The 20922-nt window shown below is 42.6% G+C and overlaps 1 protein-coding gene across 3 annotated transcripts in view; it reads left to right on the top strand.

The window, feature by feature from the left end:
* The window catches only part of ADAMTS10 (ADAM metallopeptidase with thrombospondin type 1 motif 10), a 256117-nt gene that overhangs the window by 153061 nt on the left and 82134 nt on the right, over positions 1-20922 (top strand). For all 3 annotated transcript variants that reach the window (XM_029610937.1, XM_029610936.1, XM_029610935.1), the window contains exon 14: positions 6105-6168. In XM_029610937.1, coding sequence (XP_029466797.1) covers positions 6105-6168 — 64 coding nt within the window. The remainder of the gene's footprint in view (positions 1-6104; positions 6169-20922) is intronic.

Raw genomic sequence — 20922 nt, 5'->3', positions numbered from 1 at the left:
CCCCAAGGTAGTATCTGTCTTCCATGTCAATCAGTCAATGGATCTGCCAGGGTTTCCGCAGTGGTCCTGGGTTTCCCCCCAGGAGAGAGATCTTCATCTTTTGGACGTGCGTCACGTTCTCTTGCACTATTTGGAGGTTACCAATGACTTCCGGCATTCAGATCATCTGTTTGTTTTATTCGGTGGACCTAAGAAGGGTGACAAGGCCTCTAAGGCTACAATTTCGTGCTGGATTAAGGAAGCTATTTGTTTGGCCTACGTTGCCCGAGGACGTCAGGATCTCTTGGGTCTGAGAGCTCATTCCATAGGTCCCAGGCTACCTCCTGGGCTGAGTGTCAGCTTCTGTCGCCTCAGGAAATCTGCAGGACGGTGGTGTGGTCCTCCCTTCACACTTTTACCAAGAATCATTTGGACGTTAAGGCGCATGATGAATAGTCCTTCGGTGAGAGTGTTCTGTGTGCGGGTCTTTCGGGTTCCCGCCCAGTGTAGGGTGGCTTGGGTACATCCCACTAGTCTGGACTGATCTGGGTATGTTCAGGAAAGCCAAATTGGTTCTTACCTGCTAATTTTTGTCCCTGTAATACCACAGATCAGTCCAGAGGCCCATCCCCTTTTCAGATTCCGAAAGACTGCCTTAAGCTCGAATTATTGGTTGAAATGAGTTTTCTTATTGCAGATGCTCTTGAAGGAGCAGGGTCTGAGGTGGTATTCTTGTTTTATTGTTAAGTTATGGGCGAGTTGGTTGGCTGTTGTATTTGGGTTCCAACCCCTTCGCCCGTTAGTTTAGTTACTTAGTTGTCGTGGGCTTGGGTACAGGCCAATACTGAGGGACTGCAGGTGGTACTCGCATATATGTAGCACTGCCCAAGGTTTTGCTCTCTGACTCCGTCTGCTGGTAGGGATGCATAACCCACTGGTCTGGACTGATCTGTGATATTACAGGAATGAAAATTAGCAGGTAAGAACCAACTTTCCTTTTCTGTTTTTGAATTTTATACAATAAGAATATGTGAGTAGAGGCTACTTATGCGTGCATATGCTAATTTTTAAGTGTGTTAAATTTTGAAAATTCACCCCAGAAAGTCCAAAGAAGTGTGGAAACCGAACTGGGGGGGGGATTCACGTCAACTAGAGAGAGGGAATTATTAAGCTAAAAGAAGACAGGCCAATTAGAGGTCCATATTCAAATACATTTATTTATTTATTTATTTAGACATTTTCTGTAGCTTGATAACTAAGAAGTTATCTGGTTAAATGAAAATTTGGCCACTTATCTGGCTAACTTTAGGACAGCTCTCCAGGATTACCGGGGTTAGCTGGGTAAGATATCTGACTAACTTTGACTATCAGAATTAGCTGGGGTAACTTATCTGGCTATCTCAGTTCCTTCCCGAAACAGCCCTGGACCGTGCCTGGAACACCCCTCACTTATCCAGCCAAATTCTAGCTGGACAAATAGTTATCCAGCTAGAATCTAGCCAGATAAGTCGCCAAGTTTTCATTTAGCTGGATAACTTCTCCGTGCGAGTCTGAAGCAGTTTGGCCTTTGAAGGAGTCGCTCACTTATTTTTTATTTTATTTGTTTTATATTCCGCTCTTCAGGCACTTCAAAGCAGATCACATTCAGGTAGTGTGTAGGTATTACTTGGGTAATAAAGAGATTCCCTCTCTGAAGAGCCATTTCTCTAAATGGGAAGGCAAATTAAAATACCTTTTTTTTTAAAGGTTTATTTTACTCTCTTTTGACTGGCAGTTGCCTCTTGCTTTTTTGGGCTTCCAGTTCAGTTGAAACCGGCCTTTGCTGGGGCCATGCGGGGTGGTAGGAGTTTCCACTTGTCCATAACCCTCACTAAGCACAGCTACTGTTCTTGGCCAGAGGTCACTGTGGCTCCTTCCAGAACCTGATGTGCATGCACCCTGAACCTACCACTAGATGTCATTGACGAGCAACATCTAAGACTTCCTAAACTCCTCACCCATTGTTCTTGGCCAGAGGTCACTGTGGCTCCTTCCAGAACCTGATGTGCATGCACCCTGAACCTACCACTAGATGTCATTGACGAGCAATATCTAAGACTTCCTAAACTCCTCACCCATTGTTCTTGGCCAGAGGTCACTATGGCTCCTTCCAGAACCTGATGTGCATGCACCCTGAACCTACCACTAGATGTCATTGACGAGCAACATCTAAGACTTCCTAAACTCCTCACCCATTGTTCTTGGCCAGAGGTCACTATGGCTCCTTCCAGAACCTGATGTGCATGCACCCTGAACCTACCACTAGATGTCATTGACGAGCAATATCTAAGACTTCCTAAACTCTTCACCCATTGTTCTTGGCCAGAGGTCTCTATGGCTCCTTCCAGAACCTGATGTGCATGCACCCTGAACCTACCACTAGATGTCATTGATGAGCAACATCCTCCTTCTAGAACCTGATGTGCATGCACCCTGAACCTACCACTAGATGTCATTGACGAGCAACATCTAAGACTTCCTAAACTCCTCACCCCAGGGCTGCTTAATATTATTTATTACTGTAATTTGCAGGGTTTCCTCATACTCTCGATGATTTGAAGTGTTTATGTTTGGCCAAAGGGAGTTGGCAGAGAGAGGCTGCTGATATTCAAGATTAAGAATGTGTGAAAAGTAGAATCTTTCCTTTGCAGATACTTTCACCAATATTCCATGAAATTTGTGTTCCCCCCCGCCCCCCTGAAAATATTCACCAAAGACTTTGATTGGGAACTGGGGGCTAGAAAATAGGAAAAACATTGAGAATTTTTGCTTCTGCAGCATTTTTTGTTATCAAAAAGAAAAATGAATAAAGGGGATTTGCGTAACGGGCGATCCGGGAAACTACAGACCGGTTAGCCTGACTTCAGTGCCAGGAAAAATAGTGGAAAGTGTTCTAAACATCAAAATCACAGAACATATAGAAAGACATGGTTTAATGGAACAAAGTCAGCATGGCTTTACCCAGGGCAAGTCTTGCCTCACAAATCTGCTTCACTTTTTTGAAGGAGTTAATAAACATGTGGATAAAGGTGAACCGGTAGATATAGTATACTTGGATTTTCAGAAGGCGTTTGACAAAGTTCCTCATGAGAGGCTTCTAGGAAAAGTAAAAAGTCATGGGATAGGTGGTGATGTCCTTTCATGGATTGCAAACTGGCTAAAAGATAGGAAACAGAGAGTAGGATTAAATGGGCAATTTTCTCAGTGGAAGGGAGTGGACAGTGGAGTGCCTCAGGGATCTGTATTGGGACCCTTACTTTTCAATATATTTATAAATGATCTGGAAAGAAATACGACAAGTGAGATAATCAAATTTGCAGATGACACAAAATTGTTCAGAGTAGTTAAATCACAAGCAGATTGTGATAAATTGCAGGAAGACCTTGTGAGACTGGAAAATTGGGCATCCAAATGGCAGATGAAATTTAATGTGGATAAGTGCAAGGTGATGCATATAGGGAAAAATAACCCATGCTATAATTACACAATGTTGGGTTCCATATTAGGTGCTACAACCCAAGAAAGAGATCTAGGTGTCATAGTGGATAACACATTGAAATCGTCGGTGCAGTGTGCTGCGGCAGTCAAAAAAGCAAACAGAATGTTGGGAATTATTAGAAAAGGAATGATGAATAAAACGGAAAATGTCATAATGCCTCTGTATCGCTCCATGGTGAGACTGCACCTTGAATACTGTGTACAATTCTGGTCGTCGCATCTCAAAAAAGATATAATTGCGATGGAGAAGGTACAGAGAAGGGCTACCAAAATGATAAAAGGAATGGAACAACTCCCCTATGAGGAAAGACTAAAGAGGTTAGGACTTTTCAGCTCTATCATATCCCCCCTCAGACGACTGAGGGGGGATATGATAGAGGTGTTTAAAATCATGAGAGGTCTAGAACGGGTAGATGTGAATCGGTTATTTACTCTTTCGGATAGTAGAAAGACTAGGGGGCACTCCATGAAGTTAGCATGGGGCACATTTAAAACTAATCGGAGAAAGTTCTTTTTTACTCAACGCACAATTAAACTCTGGAATGTGTTGCCAGAGAATGTGGTTAGTGCAGTTAGTATAGCTGTGTTTAAAAAAGGATTGGATAAGTTCTTGGAGGAGAAGTCCATTACCTGCTATTAAGTTCACTTAGAGAATAGCCACTGCCATTAGCAATGGTTACATGGAATAGACTTAGTTTTTGGGTACTTGCCAGGTTCTTGTGGCCTGGATTAGCCACTGTTGGAAACAGGATGCTGGGCTTGATGGACCCTTGGTCTGACCCAGTATGGCATTTTCTTATGTTCTTATGTTCTTAGTAATTTTTCAACTGTTTCATCCAGATTTTTCCTTGTTTAAATTCCACAGTAAAATCTTTTATAGAAACAAGTAAAAAGTCTGTATTCAGAAAGCCGGCAAGCAGCAGAAATATCTGGGGAAATTTACACATGTAACATTTCTGAGTGTAGTTAGCACAGCTGTTTTTCCAACTAGACTTGTGCACATAACTGTCTGGAGAGCACTTAATTATGTACTTGCCGGCTAAATGCCTTTTCATCCAGATAATCTTTATGCACACAAAAGGTTGTGCACACAAAATTTATGCTGTCAGTAAAATTTCAAAACTCACCATTTTTATGCATAATTCAACAAGTTAATTGCACATAGGTTTTCAATATCGACTTTGCAACTTTTTCCTCTTCATATTTCTACAATAGTGAAGAACTGTTTTTTTTCTTAATGGGATTTTCATTGCCAATACTTTTACAGGATGGATTCAGCCCTGGTGCTTTTTTTTGGGAACTTTTTCATGATTTCACAACCATTGCTAGCAATCTTCTTCAGCACAGTTTTAAAAGAAAAAAAGGAAGGGAAGAAATAATTATTTTATTAGCCACTGGGGGCCATGAAACAAAATTCAGAAATCCTCAAGCAAAGCATTCCCTAGCCTTTTAAAATCAGCTTTTGCATGCAGAAACTTTAGACAATATTTAAAGAGAGGAGAAAGGTTGCTATACATATTTTTTTGCAGCTAGATTTTCTTTTCTCCCCTAAGCATGTGAAAAACGTTTGTAAGATGTCGATCTTGCTCCCATAAGAAGTAACTCGGTTGTGGTGGCAGCCCAATACATTTCCTTCACGTATTCTTTTGATTGTGAATATTTAAAAGAGGACCATTTTTGTATACCTTTCAGCTAAACTTCTGGTTTTAAGGTTGTTATTGAGCCATGGAAATGCAGTCATGTTTCTGAAACTTTTGATGTTGAGCCTATGCCAGTGATACTCAATTGATCACATTTTCCCATTATGTTCAGATGTAGTGCAAAATAGATGCTAAACGTTAGCCAGTTTAAAGTGTGGGGCTTTTGATTTTTGCATTCTATATAACACTTTTAAAATTATTTTATATTACCATAATCCCAATTGTTATTGTACACCGTTTTGAAATTTATTTTTCTGAAAATCAGTTTATCAAAATAAATATTACCATTACATAGTGTACGTTAATGATTAAAAAAAAACCATTGTAACCGTGGCGTGATCTGGTGAAGTGCTGCAGGCAGCTGTAAACAGCTGGGGAGGAAAGGTTTTAAAGCATTCCTTACCTGCTTCTTTTTGGAGATTTTAATGCCTTTGCTGGGAGTTCTAATCACGGCTATGTCTCCTTCAGCAAGTCGCTTTGCCTCCCTGTGTGGCAATTTAGCCAATAATTATAATGCTCTTCCTTCTCCTCCCATCTCTCTGACCCATTGTGCATCCCAGAGGTGGCTGCATCTGTGGTTTTGTTTTGTTTTTTTTTTGAAGTATGTGAGATATTTAGGGCTTGATTCTTTAAAGCTTTTCTCCCTTCCTATGTCTATGGAGGAAAGCTAAGTAACTCTGACCCGAGGTGCCTTAGGGTGCTGCTTGTAAGGCGGGAACTAATACATAAATAATTATTTTATCAGTAGGATTCTTTTCCGGCTCTTCCGGTGATTTGTTAACCCTGAGCACAGCCTCAAGCTGTTTCTCAGAAAATTAAACAACTGCTCTCGTGAAAATGACTCCAGCTGTTAACATGTGGCTGTCCTGCTTTCTTGTGTGTCTGAAGGCCCACCATTGGCGGGAAATACTGCTTTGGGGAAAGGAAGCATTACAAATCCTGCAATATTGACGTGAGTATAACAGCCTGAATTCAACTCGCTCCCACTCCATGCCTTCTTTAGATTTTGTCCATCACAGCTTACAAATGAGGTTCATTCCTGTCCTGCCCACTTCTTTTACAGCTTCTTGTTTTTTTCTCACCAGGGAACCATCACCTCCCATGTTTTCCTTCCACATTACTCTGTGCATGCTGAGTGCTTCGGCACTCTCTTGTAGCACTTAGAGCAGGATGCAGCTCTCTGGAGATGTTTCTAAGTAGCCAGTAAGTTAGGGTTGCAACCTGACCCAGGTCAATACCGAGAGGCTGATCCAGTCTCTCTGGTTCCGCTGTCTCCCTGCTCTGTATCTGTGCTGTGTGTGTCTCTCTGTGCTGGGCCTTTGTATCTGTATTGTGTGTATCTCTCTCTGTCTCTGTGGGACTTTACCTCTGTGTCTCTTTTTATGTCTCTATCCATGCTATGTGTGTCTGCCTCTGTGTCTATATTTGCTCTTTCTACACTGTGTGTGTGACTTTCCCTCTGGGTCTTTTGTCTCTCTCTGTCTCTTTCTACACTATGTGTCTCTGCTGTGTGTGTGTCCCTCTCTCTGTGTCTCGCTCTCTCTCTCTGTGTCTCTTTCTACACTACGTCTCTGTGCTATGTGTGTGTGTCCCTCTCTTTCTCTCTGTCTCTCTCTCTCCCTCTCTCTCTCTCTGTGTCTCTTCATCTGTGAATCTCTATATTTCTGCTTTTAAAGGAAAATGTTAGACTGTGAAATTATATTCATGAAGGAAAAAAGCAAAAATTCAAAGAGGCTAATGTGAGCTGGAGAGCAGGACTGTGCTGATCTCATGTCCTCTGTATTGATTTGACAGATCATGTAACGTTCTTTTTTTTTTAATATATAATGTTTGTTAGTGACTAGAAACACAATAATACAATGACTTGCAAACATACAAAGAACATGTACAATCTTAACCATAACACAGATATCCAAGGAGATCCAGCCAAAAAGAAAAGTGTGCTATCAAGCCAACTTTATATTTTCCCCTCTGCACACACTCTCAATCATCCCATTCACTCATACCACACACCCCTTCACTGCGCTTCTCAGCATCCAGGTACTAATTAGGGGTGTGCATTCGGATTGACCGCATTAGTGAAACGCAACTCATTTTTTTTTTTTACTTAAAAAATTGATTCGACATAAACGATCGGATTTCCCACATATCGAACATAGATATGTTCGATATGTGGGAAATCGCGATTGTTGAGCCAAAATAAAAATATAAACCCCCTCACCCTCCTTAATCCCCCCCCCCCGACTTACCACAACTCCCTGGTGATGGAGCGGAGTGAGGACGCCATTTCTGCAATCCTTGGCAAGAAGCATGTGACGTCGGCGGCACGTCGAGTGACGCCGGCGTCACGTGATTCCCGGCTCGTTCGCGCCGGACGGCTCGTTCGGCCCAAAAAGAACTTTTGGCCAGCTTTTGGCCAGCTTTTGGCCTCCTGACCCCCTCAAGCTGGCCAAAAGTTCTTTTTGGGCCGAACGAGCCGTCCGGCGCGAACGAGCCGGGAATCACGTGACGCCGCGTCACTCGATGTGCCACCGACGTCACATGCTTCTCGCCAAGGATTGCAGAAATGACGTCCTCACTCCTCGCTCGATCACCAGGGAGTTGTGGTAAGTCTGGGGGGGGGATTAAGGAGGGTGAGGGGGTTTAAATTTTTTTTTTGCACATATGTACATATACCCAACTCATTGGATTTTTTTTATGTCCATATTGGCCGCAAGTGGGACCCCCTTTCGGACATAAAAAATATGAACATAAAATTTTGCTCTGCACATCCCTAGTATTAATTACAGATTCCCATTACTTAAAATACCCTTTTAATTGCCACAACAGATTTTTTTTGGTCAAACGTGTCTTTACGTGGAAGCAGTTCAAAGCAGGCATGGCCACTTTCCAGGCTTCAAAAGACGGCAGATCTTCATTATGCCAGCATAAGTGAAATAACTAAGAATGTTTTCCTGCCACTCGGCAGTTTAAGATACTTACCAAATAAATAGAGGTACAAAACTCTGCCATTCCATGTAACTGCACTCCCCAGGCAGTGAATTACATTTAAGGCATCTATCAGCCTCCCATAACTGCATCCAGGGCTCCCTCAGATCTGCTGGTATAGATACCAATGTAAAATTTTAAATTGTACTTCTTTCAAATAGGCAGGGAACAACTACTGGCAAACTTTAGAAAAAGCCAAAAGAAGATCGTCAACCTGCAACTGATACCCCAAATCAGCAGCCCATTGCTCCATCAAACTTATCCAGATGGGTCAAGGTGACATGCTGCTTGAGAGTAGGGACCCAAACACCAACTTTGTTGAATTTTTTAGTGGTCTCAAAAAAGTCTCCTCTTCCTCAGAAAAAAACATTTTCTAAAATATTCCCCCCTAATTTCGCAAGGTTGTGTCTAATTTGCAGTTAAGCAAAAAAAGTGGTTAGCAGGCAATTCCTACTGCTCTCGTAATTGCTGAAGAGAGAACAAACAATGAGCCTCGGGATCTACCAGTTGTCCAATACAATTCAAGCCTTTATGCTCCCACAATTGAAAAATAGACATTTCAAGACCTTGTTACCAATGAAAGATTAAAAAAAAAAAAAGAAGCAATCCCATGGCTTGTGCTCCGTTCTCTCCAACATCTCCTAACAAAGACAGAGATCCACGGCATAGCAAGACGCAAAGTGCAAATAGGTGCACTAGAATAATGGATGAGGTCCATCATTTTGTAGGAACAAACTCCCTCAGCTAACAAGCGTTCCTTATCATATTTATCATGGTGCAAGACCCAATCCTGAATATAACGCTGCAAAACCACCACATTATACAGGTATGGAATAGCGAAGCCTCCTTGCTGATTGTCCCGCATCAAAGTATTAATTGTTATCCTAGCAGGTTTGCTGCATCATAAAACGTTGGATAGCATTGAACGATACAATCCTATCTCTGTACGTTTTACCCAGACAGGCATCATTTGTAAGCTATAAAGTATCCTAGGTAAATGACCATTTTAATCACTGTGCTCCTTCCTGCTAAGAATAAGGGAAGCATCTTCCATTTAATAAGAGATTGTTTGACTTTGTGACATTTCTATAATATTACGCCAATACATGTCTGCAGCAGGATGCGATAACCAAATACCCAAATACTTCATAGCCTCAGTGCTCCATTTCAATGGGAATTCTTCTCTCCACCTATTTACAAACGTCACATCCAAAGGAAAAGCCACAGATTTGTCATAATTAATCTTCAGTCCTGAGAATGTACCATAAAGATTAATACAGTCAATAATAGCAAATAGACTGTGGAAAGGTTTTCCAATAACCATCAGCATGTCATCAGCAAACATGGTCAGCTTTATCATTTTTTTGTCTAAACTGAATTTCCTGGAAAATGGCCATAATGTGCAACTTAATAGCCAATGATTCAATCATGAGGACATACAACAAGAGGCAACTCTGCCTACTTCCCCTCTCAAGAGAAAGGGCCTGAGAGACTAAACCATTAACCATCACCCACACAAGAGGGCAATGATACAGGAATTTTACCCCATTTTATGAAGTGTTCCCCAAAATTAAAGCGTCTTAGAACCCACGACATAAAAGGCCACTCAACCCAATCAAATGCTTTTTCAGCATCTAGACTGACCAACAGGCTAACCCCCATTGCATTTTTACTGTGGGACATTATAGTAAGTACTTTCAGTAGATTAGCTGAAGAAAATCTACCAGTAATAAACCCAGTTTTGTCTTCTGAAATCAAAGATTGTATAACATGATTTACCCATTGAGCCAATACCACAGACAGAATCTTAGCATCCTAGTTTAATAAAGATATTGGCCTTTATGATTCAGGAAGCTCTGGGTCCTTACCAGGCTTTGGAATTAAAATCACCGTTGCCAAGTCCTAACCCACCTCTAAATGTCCCTGATCCTGAGCTTCACTGAACATAGCCTTCAATGCTGGTATAATCCAATCACCTAAAATTTTGTAAAACTGTGATCCAAAGCCATCCGGACCTGGTGACTTTCCCAATTTTAATTTTTTTTTTATGATTCCTCATATCTCAAGTTTGTGAATAGGAGCTTCTAAACTCAGTTTATCCTCTAAGGAAAGCATTGGGAATTCCACTCCATCAACAAAAGTTGTTGATTTTCTAGAGAAATGTCCCTTTTAGTATATATGTTTTGATAAAATAGTTCAAACACCTCAAGAATATTCCTGATTCTGATGGAATAAACATGATATAAATCATTTAGGCTGAGAGGATCAGTTTACCAGATTTGTTTCCTCATTGAAACAGTTTGTGTTGAAAATATAGTAGATTTTGTCTTGCCTTGGCCTCAAACATGACATCAAGTTTTCCGCAAGCCTCCATCAATTGTTGTCTAAGATCATTGGTCAACTGTTGTCCATGCACCCATTTTGAATGTTCTATTTTCTTTTTAAGCTCTAGCAGTATTTTAGAATGGTCTTTTTCTCCTACTTAGATATGCAATAATTTGATCTCTCAAAACTCCTTTTGCTGCATTCCAAAAAGTAAGTGCGTTACCATCCAGGATACCATTATTAACCTTATATTCAACCCATTCACATGTAAGAACTCTGCAAAGTCTTTGTCATGATAGAGCAAAGCAGACATTTTCCAAGCAGGTCTGTGACCCTCTTGATCAATTAATGTGTGATCTCAAAAAAGGTGCATCATACATGTCACAGGAACACGCTTTATCATGCCGTTGCTTGGATATTAAAAAATAATTAATTCTTGTATATACATTTATGACATTTATTTATTTATTTATTTATTTATTTAAAATTTTTATATACCGGCATTCATGATACAATCACATCATGCCGGTTTACATAAAACAGGGGTGTACAAATAACAAATTGAGTAATCTATTAGTGAGGAGGAAGCAGTTACAAATAACAAGGTACTAGAACTGGGAAAAGAGAAGAAAGGGAGAGGATAACATAGGATGTAGATATTTACATTAGTAATAACATTTTTAGATATTTATATTAGTAATAACATTTAGTAATAACATTTTACATTAGTAATAACATTTTTACAAGGGGTAGTGGTTGAACTGGCTGAATAGGATTAATCGGTGTCCGGGAATGCTTTTTTGAACAGCCAGGTCTTAAGTCTTTTCCTGAAGATTGGGAGGCTGGGTTCTTGTCTAAGGTCAGGTGGGATGGAGTTCCACAGAAGGGGACCAGCTGTTGAGAAGGCCCGATCTCTTAAAGTGATGTGTTTAGTAGTTTTGGCTGGGGGTACTTGAAGAGATCCTCTGAGTGCATCTCTAGTTGGTCTAGAGGAGTTATAAATTTGGAATGGGACTTGTATGTCGAGTGGGGTGTGTTGATGGATAGTTTTGTGTATTATGGAAAGAGCTTTGTAGAGGATTCTAAAGTGAATAGGCAACCAATGGAGATCTTTTAGGATTGGAGTTATATGGTCCTTCCTCCTGGAGTTTGTCAGTAATCTTGCTGTAGCGTTTTGTAACATCTGAAGGGGTTTAGTGAAGGAGGAAGGTAGGCCCAGAAGGATAGAGTTACAGTAATCAATCTTAGAGAAAATGATAGCTTGAAGAATGGTTCTGAAATCTTGAGTGTGGAAGAGTGGTCTAATTCTTTTCAGAACTTGAAGTTTATGGAAACAGTCTTTGGTGGTTCTGTTGATGGAAGCTTTAAGGTTCATCCGGTTGTCTATTAACACTCCTATATCTCTCACATGTGTAGTGGTGGGGATAGTTGGAAGATTAGAGATGGAGTTGTTATCTGAGGAGATGAGAAGCAGTTCTGTTTTAGAGGAGTTTAAAACTAGGTTTAGGTTAGCTAGGAGGCGTTTAATTTTGAAGAGACAGTTTTCCCAGTGATTCAATGTTTTCGTGTAAGACTCTTTAATGGGTATCACGATCTGGATGTCGTCGGCGTAAAGGAAATGTTTGAGGTTGAGATTGGAGAGGAGTTGGCAGATTGGTAAGAGATAGATGTTAAAGAGGGTTGGTGACAGGGAGGAGCCCTGAGGGACTCCTATGGAAGCGTCCATTCTTGAGGATTCTTTGTTCTGTATCTTAACCTTGAAGCCTCTGTTGGAAAGAAAAGATTTAAACCATGAGAGTGCAGTGCCTGTGATGCCTATAGAAGCCAGAGTGGAAATGAGAATGGAATGGTTGACCGTATCAAAGGCAGCTGATAGGTCCAGTAGAATGAGGAGGAAGGATTGACTTTTGTCAAGGCCCATTAGTATGAAGTCAGACATGGAGATGAGGAGGGATTCTGTACTCAGTGATTTGCGAAATCCGTATTGTGATGGGAATAGGATTTTGTTTTCTTCAATGTAGTCGGAGAGTTGAGTGTTGACAACTTTTTCTAGAATCTTGGCTATGAATGGGAGATTGGCGATAGGTCGGAAATTGTTGGGGTCTTTGGGGTCCAAGTTGGGTTTCTTAAGTAGAGGTTTGATGGAGGCCAATTTGAGGTCGTCAGGATATAGTCCTTGGGAGAGTGAGCAATTTATGATGTCTGTCAATGATTTTGCAATGGAGTCAGGGATAGCCAGGAGCAGTTTGGTGGGGATGGTATCCAAAGGATGGGAGGACGGTTTCATTCTTTTTAAAAGTGCTTGTATTTCTAAGATAGAAATGGGTTCAAGAGTTTCCAGAGCTTTGTTATTGGTGGATGACTGTTGAAGAGACTGGTAAAAAGTAGGGTCGGTGGGGATAGTAGGCAGTTGTGTTAAAAGGCTGTTGACTTTGTTGTAAAAGTGAAGAGCAAGTTCTTCAGCTTTGGGTTGAGCTAGGTCGTTAGGAATCTCCTGTGGGTTGGTTTTGATGAGATTGGAGACATAGGCGAAGAGGGCTTTTGCGTCGAAAATTAAGTGATGAATCTTGGATGCATAGTAGTCTCTTTTGAATTTAGATGTAGTAGACTTGTACTAGTGGAGGGAGGCTTTGTAGATGGATCGTGAATTGGTGTTAGGGGATTTGCGCCAGTTGCTCTCTTTCTGTCTAAGACTTTGCTTTAGCTTTCTTAGTTCTTCTGTAAACCATGGTTGCCTTTTGGATGCGTTTGGCAGTGATTTTTTGGTTGCTAATGGACATAACTTGTTGGCTATGGAATCTGTGATGGCGATCCAAGAGTGGAGAGCTGTGTTCGGGTTTGAGAGATCAATGGATGGTAGTTGAGAGGCTAGGTGTGAGCTAAGGTCTTCTGTAGAACAGGATCTTCTGTATGGGAAAGATGGTAAGGGCCCCTTTGGGGTGGAGGATTTTTTCAATGAAAATGAGGTTGAGATAAGTGAGTGATCAGACCAAGGGACCTTCTTGCTCTTGAGGCGCGAAGCGTGTTTGATGCTTGAATTAATAAAGATAAGGTCCAGCGTGTGGCCGGCCTTGTGTGTGGGTTTGCTAACTATCTGTTTAAAGCCCAGGGCTGAGAGGGCTGAGAGAAATGATTCGCAACTGGATGATAGGGTGGGATTGTCCACATGCAGATTAAAATCTCCCAGGATAATTGCTGGAGCATCCAGTTTGATGAGGGTTGTGATTATTTCTACTAGAGGGGAGGGGTCTGTCTCAAGGAAACCCGGAGGGGCGTAGACAAGTAGGATTTGTAGATGTTCCGAGGTGAAGAAACCAATTTCTAGTTTAGACTTTGAAGTGAATGGGTGTAGGGTGAACCCGAGGTCTTTTTTTGATGCAAATAGGAGTCGTCCTCCTCTTTTTTTCAGACGGGGGATGGAGTAGATGTCATAGTCTGAGGTGGGAAGTTGGTTTATAATTGCTGTGTCCGTGGGTTTGAGCCATGTTTCCGTTATGGCACATATATCTGGTTTAGTGTCGAGGAGATAGTCGTTGAGGATGAGAGATTTCTTGGATAAAGATTGTGCATTGAATAATGAAAGTGAGAATAGAGTGAGGCCTAAGAGTTGAGTGATCGGTGTTATCAAAATTGGGGTGAGTGATTTAAGGTTGCGGTGTGGAGTCTGTCGATTAGGTTGTTTTGTAATCGGTAAGAATGACCTGTTAGATTTTCCTATAGATGAAAGGCTATGTTGTAAAATAGGTATTGGGAAGGTAGGAACCATTTTAGCGAGTTGCTTTTGAGTTGTGATAGTGCTGCGCTTGTGCAGGTGGTGGACTGGAGGAAGAAAGCAGACTTTGTGCGCGGAGGTACGTTGGAGCTAGAGCTGGTGGTATGGCCCTCCGGGGCTGCACGAAGGGGCGCACAAAGGGGCTGGCCCCTTTGTGCGCCCCTTCGGCGCGCGACGCCGAAGAGCGCCAAGAAATTTAAACGGCCTCTTGGTCCCGCCTCCCAGGCGTCGTGGGGACGCAGCCCTGAAGGCTATTGGTTATCTCGAGGGCTCAGGGAGGGGCTCAGGGCGGCGCAGTACAGCCAAAGTCTTACTTCTGTTTCTCTTTCTTTTTTCTCCTTGTTTGCCGGTTCAGACTTGGTTGGGTGGTGATTTCTCGGTGGTTAATTTCTTTTTTGGGTTCTCTTTTTGGCTCCTTTTCAAGTGGAGCGGGTTGGAATCTCCTTCACTTCCGGTGGAGGAGCCGGTGGGTGCTGTGCAGTGCGGATGGCGAGCCGGTCGGTAGCTTTCCGGTGGTCGGGTTAAAAGGGCTTTCCTTTGAAGAGCGCCAAAATTTAAACGGCCTCTTGGTCCCGCCTCCCAGGCGTCGTGGGGACGCAGCCCTGAAGGCTATTGGTTATCTCGAGGGCTCAGGGAGGGGCTCAGGGCGGCGCAGTACGGCCAAAGTCTTACTTCTGTTTCTCTTTCTTTTTTCTCCTTGTTTGCCGGTTCAGACTTGGTTGGGTGGTGATTTCTCGGTGGTTAATTTCTTTTTTGGGTTCATGTAAGTAATATGTAAGTAATATGTAAGTAAGTAATATGTAAGTAATATGTAAGTTTACAAATATGCAAGGCACCCACTGCTCTCATTACACCAACTTTTGGCGACTCACTCCTTTCATGACCTTCATAATAGGCATCATTGTGCGGTAACTCGTACCATTTGCTCACTCTGCCTTATTTATAATCATTGGTCAGTCCATATATTTTTTTTAAAAATTTTTTGTACTGAAAATTTAAAGTGCTCTGTGCTTTTGCCACTATTTCAATGAACTTATGTTGTATAAAGAATATCACTTAGCTCATGAATCCAGTTTGTAATGGCTGTTATTTGTCCAAATTGCACATCCGATAGTCTATAGCAACGTGATCCATCTCCACATTGCCATGTTGTGTCCGTGCCCGACACTGTACAATGTTTCGGACGTGGTCGTCCTTCTTCAAGGGCGATGTTCTGCGCCATGAAAAAACATACATTAGACCCTGAATAGCCGTGATACACGTCATATAAATATCCTAACATGCATAGCTACTTACTCAGTTCTCCACCATTGTAGCTCTCAGCGTTTTTCGCGATCTTCTCTTCCGGTTTGCCACTTCCCGCCACCATTTTTAAACCCCTTTACGTATGTGACGTACACGCACGTCATTCTATTATTATAATGAATACCACTCAATCATATTGTTCAACCCCATGGGACTCACAGTGCGCATCCAAAAGATCCATTGTTGCTCCTTTAAATTCAACAAAGCATTAGGATCGCCACCACGTTGTTGCGTGGTGACTACTTCTAAAACTCGCCATGTCAACTGTTGAAAACAATGTTGTTTCTCTTGGCAGTGAGCCACCATTGGAGCCATAATTTTACCTGTAGCGATGCAGCTGCGGTGTTCAATCAAACGCACTCGTATTTGCCGTTTTGTCCTGCCTATATAATATAAATTACAAGGGCAAACAATGATGTATATAACATGAGATGTATCACAGGTGGAATGCTGTCGTGCTTTATGCACTTTGCCATGTTTATCAGTCCAAGATTCTCCCTCAATCACCTGACTACATAGGGAACAATGTTTACATGGCCAATGCCCGATATTCTTATGTGTGCTGCTCATATTTCTTGTGGTCAGGAAAGAGTGTGTAACAAGATCCCCCACATTCTTGCCTCTGCTGTACGCTATAATTGGAGATTCTTTGAAAATGTCATGAATCTTCAAAACCGACCAATGATGGTGAATCAACTTGGCGATATTCCCTGACATATTTGAGTAGGGCACGGTACACACTATTTTCGCCTCTTCACTTTCTGTTGATTTATCCAAGAGTTTGTCCGCCAAGCTGATGTTCTTAAAAAACGCCTGCTCGAACGGGGTTATCCCGCGAGATATATAAAGAAAGCCTACAAGAGAGCGTACAATGCTGAGCGCCAATGGCTGCTCTTGGATAAATCAACAGAAAGTGAAGAGGCGAAAATAGTGTGTACCGTGCCCTACTCAAATATGTCAGGGAATATCGCCAAGTTGATTCACCATCATTGGTCGGTTTTGAAGATTCATGACATTTTCAAAGAATCTCCAATTATAGCGTACAGCAGAGGCAAGAATGTGGGGGATCTTGTTACACACTCTTTCCTGACCACAAGAAATATGAGCAGCACACATAAGAATATCGGGCATTGGCCATGTAAACATTGTTCCCTATGTAGTCAGGTGATTGAGGGAGAATCTTGGACTGATAAACATGGCAAAGTGCATAAAGCACGACAGCATTCCACCTGTGATACATCTCATGTTATATACATCATTGTTTGCCCTTGTAATTTATATTATATAGGCAGGACAAAACGGCAAATACGAGTGCGTTTGATTGAACACCGCAGCTGCATCGCTACAGGTAAAATTATGGCTCCAATGGTGGCTCACTGCCAAGAGAAACAACATTGTTTTCAACAGTTGACATGGCGAGTTTTAGAAGTAGTCACCACGCAACAACGTGGTGGCGATCCTAATGCTTTGTTGAATTTAAAGGAGCAACAATGGATCTTTTGGATGCGCACTGTGAGTCCCATGGGGTTGAACAATATGATTGAGTGGTATTCATTATAATAATAGAATGACGTGCGTGTACGTCACATACGTAAAGGGGTTTAAAAATGGTGGCGGGAAGTGGCAAACCGGAAGAGAAGATCGCGAAAAACGCTGAGAGCTACAATGGTGGAGAACTGAGTAAGTAGCTATGCATGTTAGGATATTTATATGACGTGTATCACGGCTATTCAGGGTCTAATGTATGTTTTTTCATGGCGCAGAACATCGCCCTTGAAGAAGGACGACCACGTCCGAAACATTGTACAGTGTCGGGCACGGACACAACATGGCAATGTGGAGATGGATCACGTTGCTATAGACTATCGGATGTGCAATTTGGACAAATAACAGCCATTACAAACTGGATTCATGAGCTAAGTGATATTCTTTATACAACATAAGTTCATTGAAATAGTGGCAAAAGCACAGAGCACTTTAAATTTTCAGTACAAAAAATTTTTAAAAAAAATATATGGACTGACCAATGATTATAAATAAGGCAGAGTGAGCAAATGGTACGAGTTACCGCACAATGATGCCTATTATGAAGGTCATGAAAGGAGTGAGTCGCCAAAAGTTGGTGTAATGAGAGCAGTGGGTGCCTTGCATATTTGTAAAGTATAATTTGTGCCCTTGCTTGAGTATAAATGGAGTGTCAGTTATAGGGTTTTCGACTGTTTGAGTAATATGTAAGTAACATGTAAGTAATATGGAAATTCTTTATCATCCATATAAAGAAAATGCCAACTATCCTTAAGTCTTAACTCCTGACACAAAAACTCAATACCTATATCATTCTGGTTTTTCCAGGGGGTTTTGGCAAGTTGACACTCCACTAGGGGGTTATTAGTGATATTGAAGTCACTCCATCCAGCAGATCATACTCCTCCCATCCAATCAGCTTGGTAATTAAAAGGAAAAAGAATTTATGGGCGTATTGACTGGGTGCATATACATTCACTAGGAGCACCTTGACGCCAAAAAGAATACCAGCTTCAATAACATATCCCTCTTTGTCAGTTATTTTCTTTCCTAATTTGAAAGGAACGTTCTTGTGAAATAATATTACCACCCCTCTTTGATTAGTGGAATAGGAAGAGAAGAAACCTTGACCCTCCCACTCTCTCTTGAGATTAATGTGCTCATTGTCCTCCAAATGTGCTTCCTGTAAAAAAAACAAAAAAAAAAATCCAGACTTTGCACTTTTTAAGTTCTAGCAAGACTTTTTTTCATTGAATCGGGGAATGCAAGCATTAGCATTGAGAGCCTATAGATAGACTAGCCATGGCTGTACACATCACCTCCCAACTGCAGCTGTACATTCTGTATAGAGGGGCGGAGTCCCCAGCCCAAGTCCCCCTCCCCCCGAAAAGCAGGCAAAATTAAGGATCCAGCTTGACCAACGAGGGCCCCGACTTTTATGGTTTGGGGGAACAAATAAACATGGGAGTAGCTAACTGATGCGGCACTTAGTGGTAAACTGATAAGCACGGGGGGGTAACCTGCACAGTGCAACAGATACTGGCATAAGCTTGCTGGGCAGACTGGGGTGGATCATTTGGTCCTTTTCTGCCGTCAGTTTTATGGGGTCGATTTTAAGACTCGCGCACATGGACCCACCGATTTTATTACATGCACATGCGCCGGGAACCGCTCCGCATCAGTTAATTACCCCCATGCTTATTTGTTCCCCCAACTATAAAAATCGGGGCTCTCGTTGGTCAAGCTGGATCTTTAAATTTGCCTGCTTGCTGTGAACCTGAAAAGCTGCAAATGTTGGAAACATTCCCTCCCCCAAGCCAGCACTTTGTTCTCAAGTCTAGGAGAAGAATATCATGACAAGGTCAGATATAGAGAAGCTGATGATAGTCAGCATGACTTTTATCCGGCTGCAATCAGTAGTCACCATTTAACCGGATAAGGACTTAGCCGGATACATGGTGGGCAAGATGTTGGCAGATCGGGGAGGAAATACTTATCTGGTTAATTTAGTCCCATAAATGCCAATATTCTGACTTATCCAGGCTCAATAGCAGGTCTAAAGTTAGCTGGAGAAGACTTATCCGGCTAACTAGCAACTTTTACGGGCATATTCAGCAACATAGCCATGCTGCTTGAATATACCTTGTAGGTTGGCAGGCAAACTTACTTATCCGGATAGATTTGAGTATCTACCCGAAAGAGACCTGCCAGCTCCTATCTCCGCTTCCTCTGCACTCAGGCAGGCCAACCCATACCAGTAGGTTATGCACCCCTATCAGCAGATGGAGACGTAGTAAAGCTGACTCGCTGACGTCACTGACACACAGCCCTGCCCTGACATCAGCCAGTATTCTCCGTCTCCAGCAGATGGTGGACGTGCAGCTCCCTTGTGGAGATTGCTTGTGGTTTAAAAAAAAAAAAAAAAAAAAAGGCTAGCAGAAGATTCAGACACATGGCTTGAGCTCCTGAGCGACACTCATTTTGGTCTCTCCCTCAGTTGATTGCTTTATTTCTGGAAGCCTGATAAGGTGTAGACTTTAAAAAAAAAAGAGGCAGAAAGAGGACAAGGGAGTGCTTGACTGTGAAGGCTTTCGCCCTTTCCCCCTGTAGCCGGTGACCTGATTATACTCTCAGCCAAGGAAGTGCTGAGCTCAGGTAAGAAAAAAAGAAAAGATTAGGGGTGTTTTAGGCTGCTTTGTTTATCCTTACTGGGTCCTCCTTCCCTTGGCGATTTTCTCTGCTTCTCTTACCCCCTTTTCCCTCTCACTTCTCTGGGGAGTTAGTATAGAGTGGAGGCAGTTTGGGCTTGGTGGGCCGAGCAGCTTTTGGCTAGGCCCTGCTTCTCAGGTTCGGTTCAGTCAGCTGCGTGGTAGGGCTGCAGCAACGGTTTCTTTTCCCGCGCCCTTAGGCGTGTGCACACATTCTTGACGCACAGCGGTGCCCTGATATGGGCGTGCATGTGCGCAAGTACTGTTGTGAGTATGTCTGAGGCCTGGACTTGAGCACATATTTGTACGGGTACACCTGGGCGCTGTTGAGGTGCGCAGGAGGCTGCCTAGAGCTGAATGCAGGAAAACTATGGCGCCAGGGACAAGAAATTCCAAGTGCCTTGCTGTCTGTGAGGTTTGCTATATGAGGGCCATCCAGCCATCACTCTATGCCTGTGCCAGCGCTGTTTAGATTCTCAAGGCAATTTAGCTACTATAGATTTTGCCAACGTTGGGACATCCCCTTGGCCTATGGTGGCTTCAGAGGGGAGTGGTGTGGGAGGCGACCCAGCGGACAGTGGCCCCCCCCCCCCCTTTCCCGATGGCAGAGGCATCCCTGAGAGAGGGGTCGGAGAGTGCCAGGTTTGGGTCTGTGGGCCCCGGTATGGATCCATCCTGCTCCTGGGTGGAATTTTTTTCCAGGGCCTGCAGGCTTTTCTGCAGGGGTGCCTAGTTAGGCGAAGCAACCTTGTAAAAAGGGATCACGTGCTCAGGTCTCCCACTTGACAGGCACTGCAGCAAATGCCACAGGGAAGGCTATGCCTGGAGATGTTCAGGGGGATGTGGATCATGATACATCGAATGACTCTGATGGGAACTTGGCTTTCTTCCCTCTAGAAGAGGGAGAAATTACACCTGATTTGGAGCCACATCAGATTCTACTCGGTTGTTTTTTTTGTTTTGTTTTTTTTACAAAGATGAGTTGCTGAGTCTGTTGATTCAGTCCCTAAAGACACTCGGTGTGGATGGGGGTGATGCTACGGGCTTGCAAAAGAATGATATCATGTTGGTCACTTTATGCAAA

The sequence above is a fragment of the Rhinatrema bivittatum genome, chromosome 8, assembly GCF_901001135.1.
Source record: "Rhinatrema bivittatum chromosome 8, aRhiBiv1.1, whole genome shotgun sequence".
Classification (NCBI taxonomy): domain Eukaryota; kingdom Metazoa; phylum Chordata; class Amphibia; order Gymnophiona; family Rhinatrematidae; genus Rhinatrema; species Rhinatrema bivittatum.
Note: the sequence above shows the minus strand (reverse complement) of the source record. Positions and strands in the feature narration are given on the sequence as shown.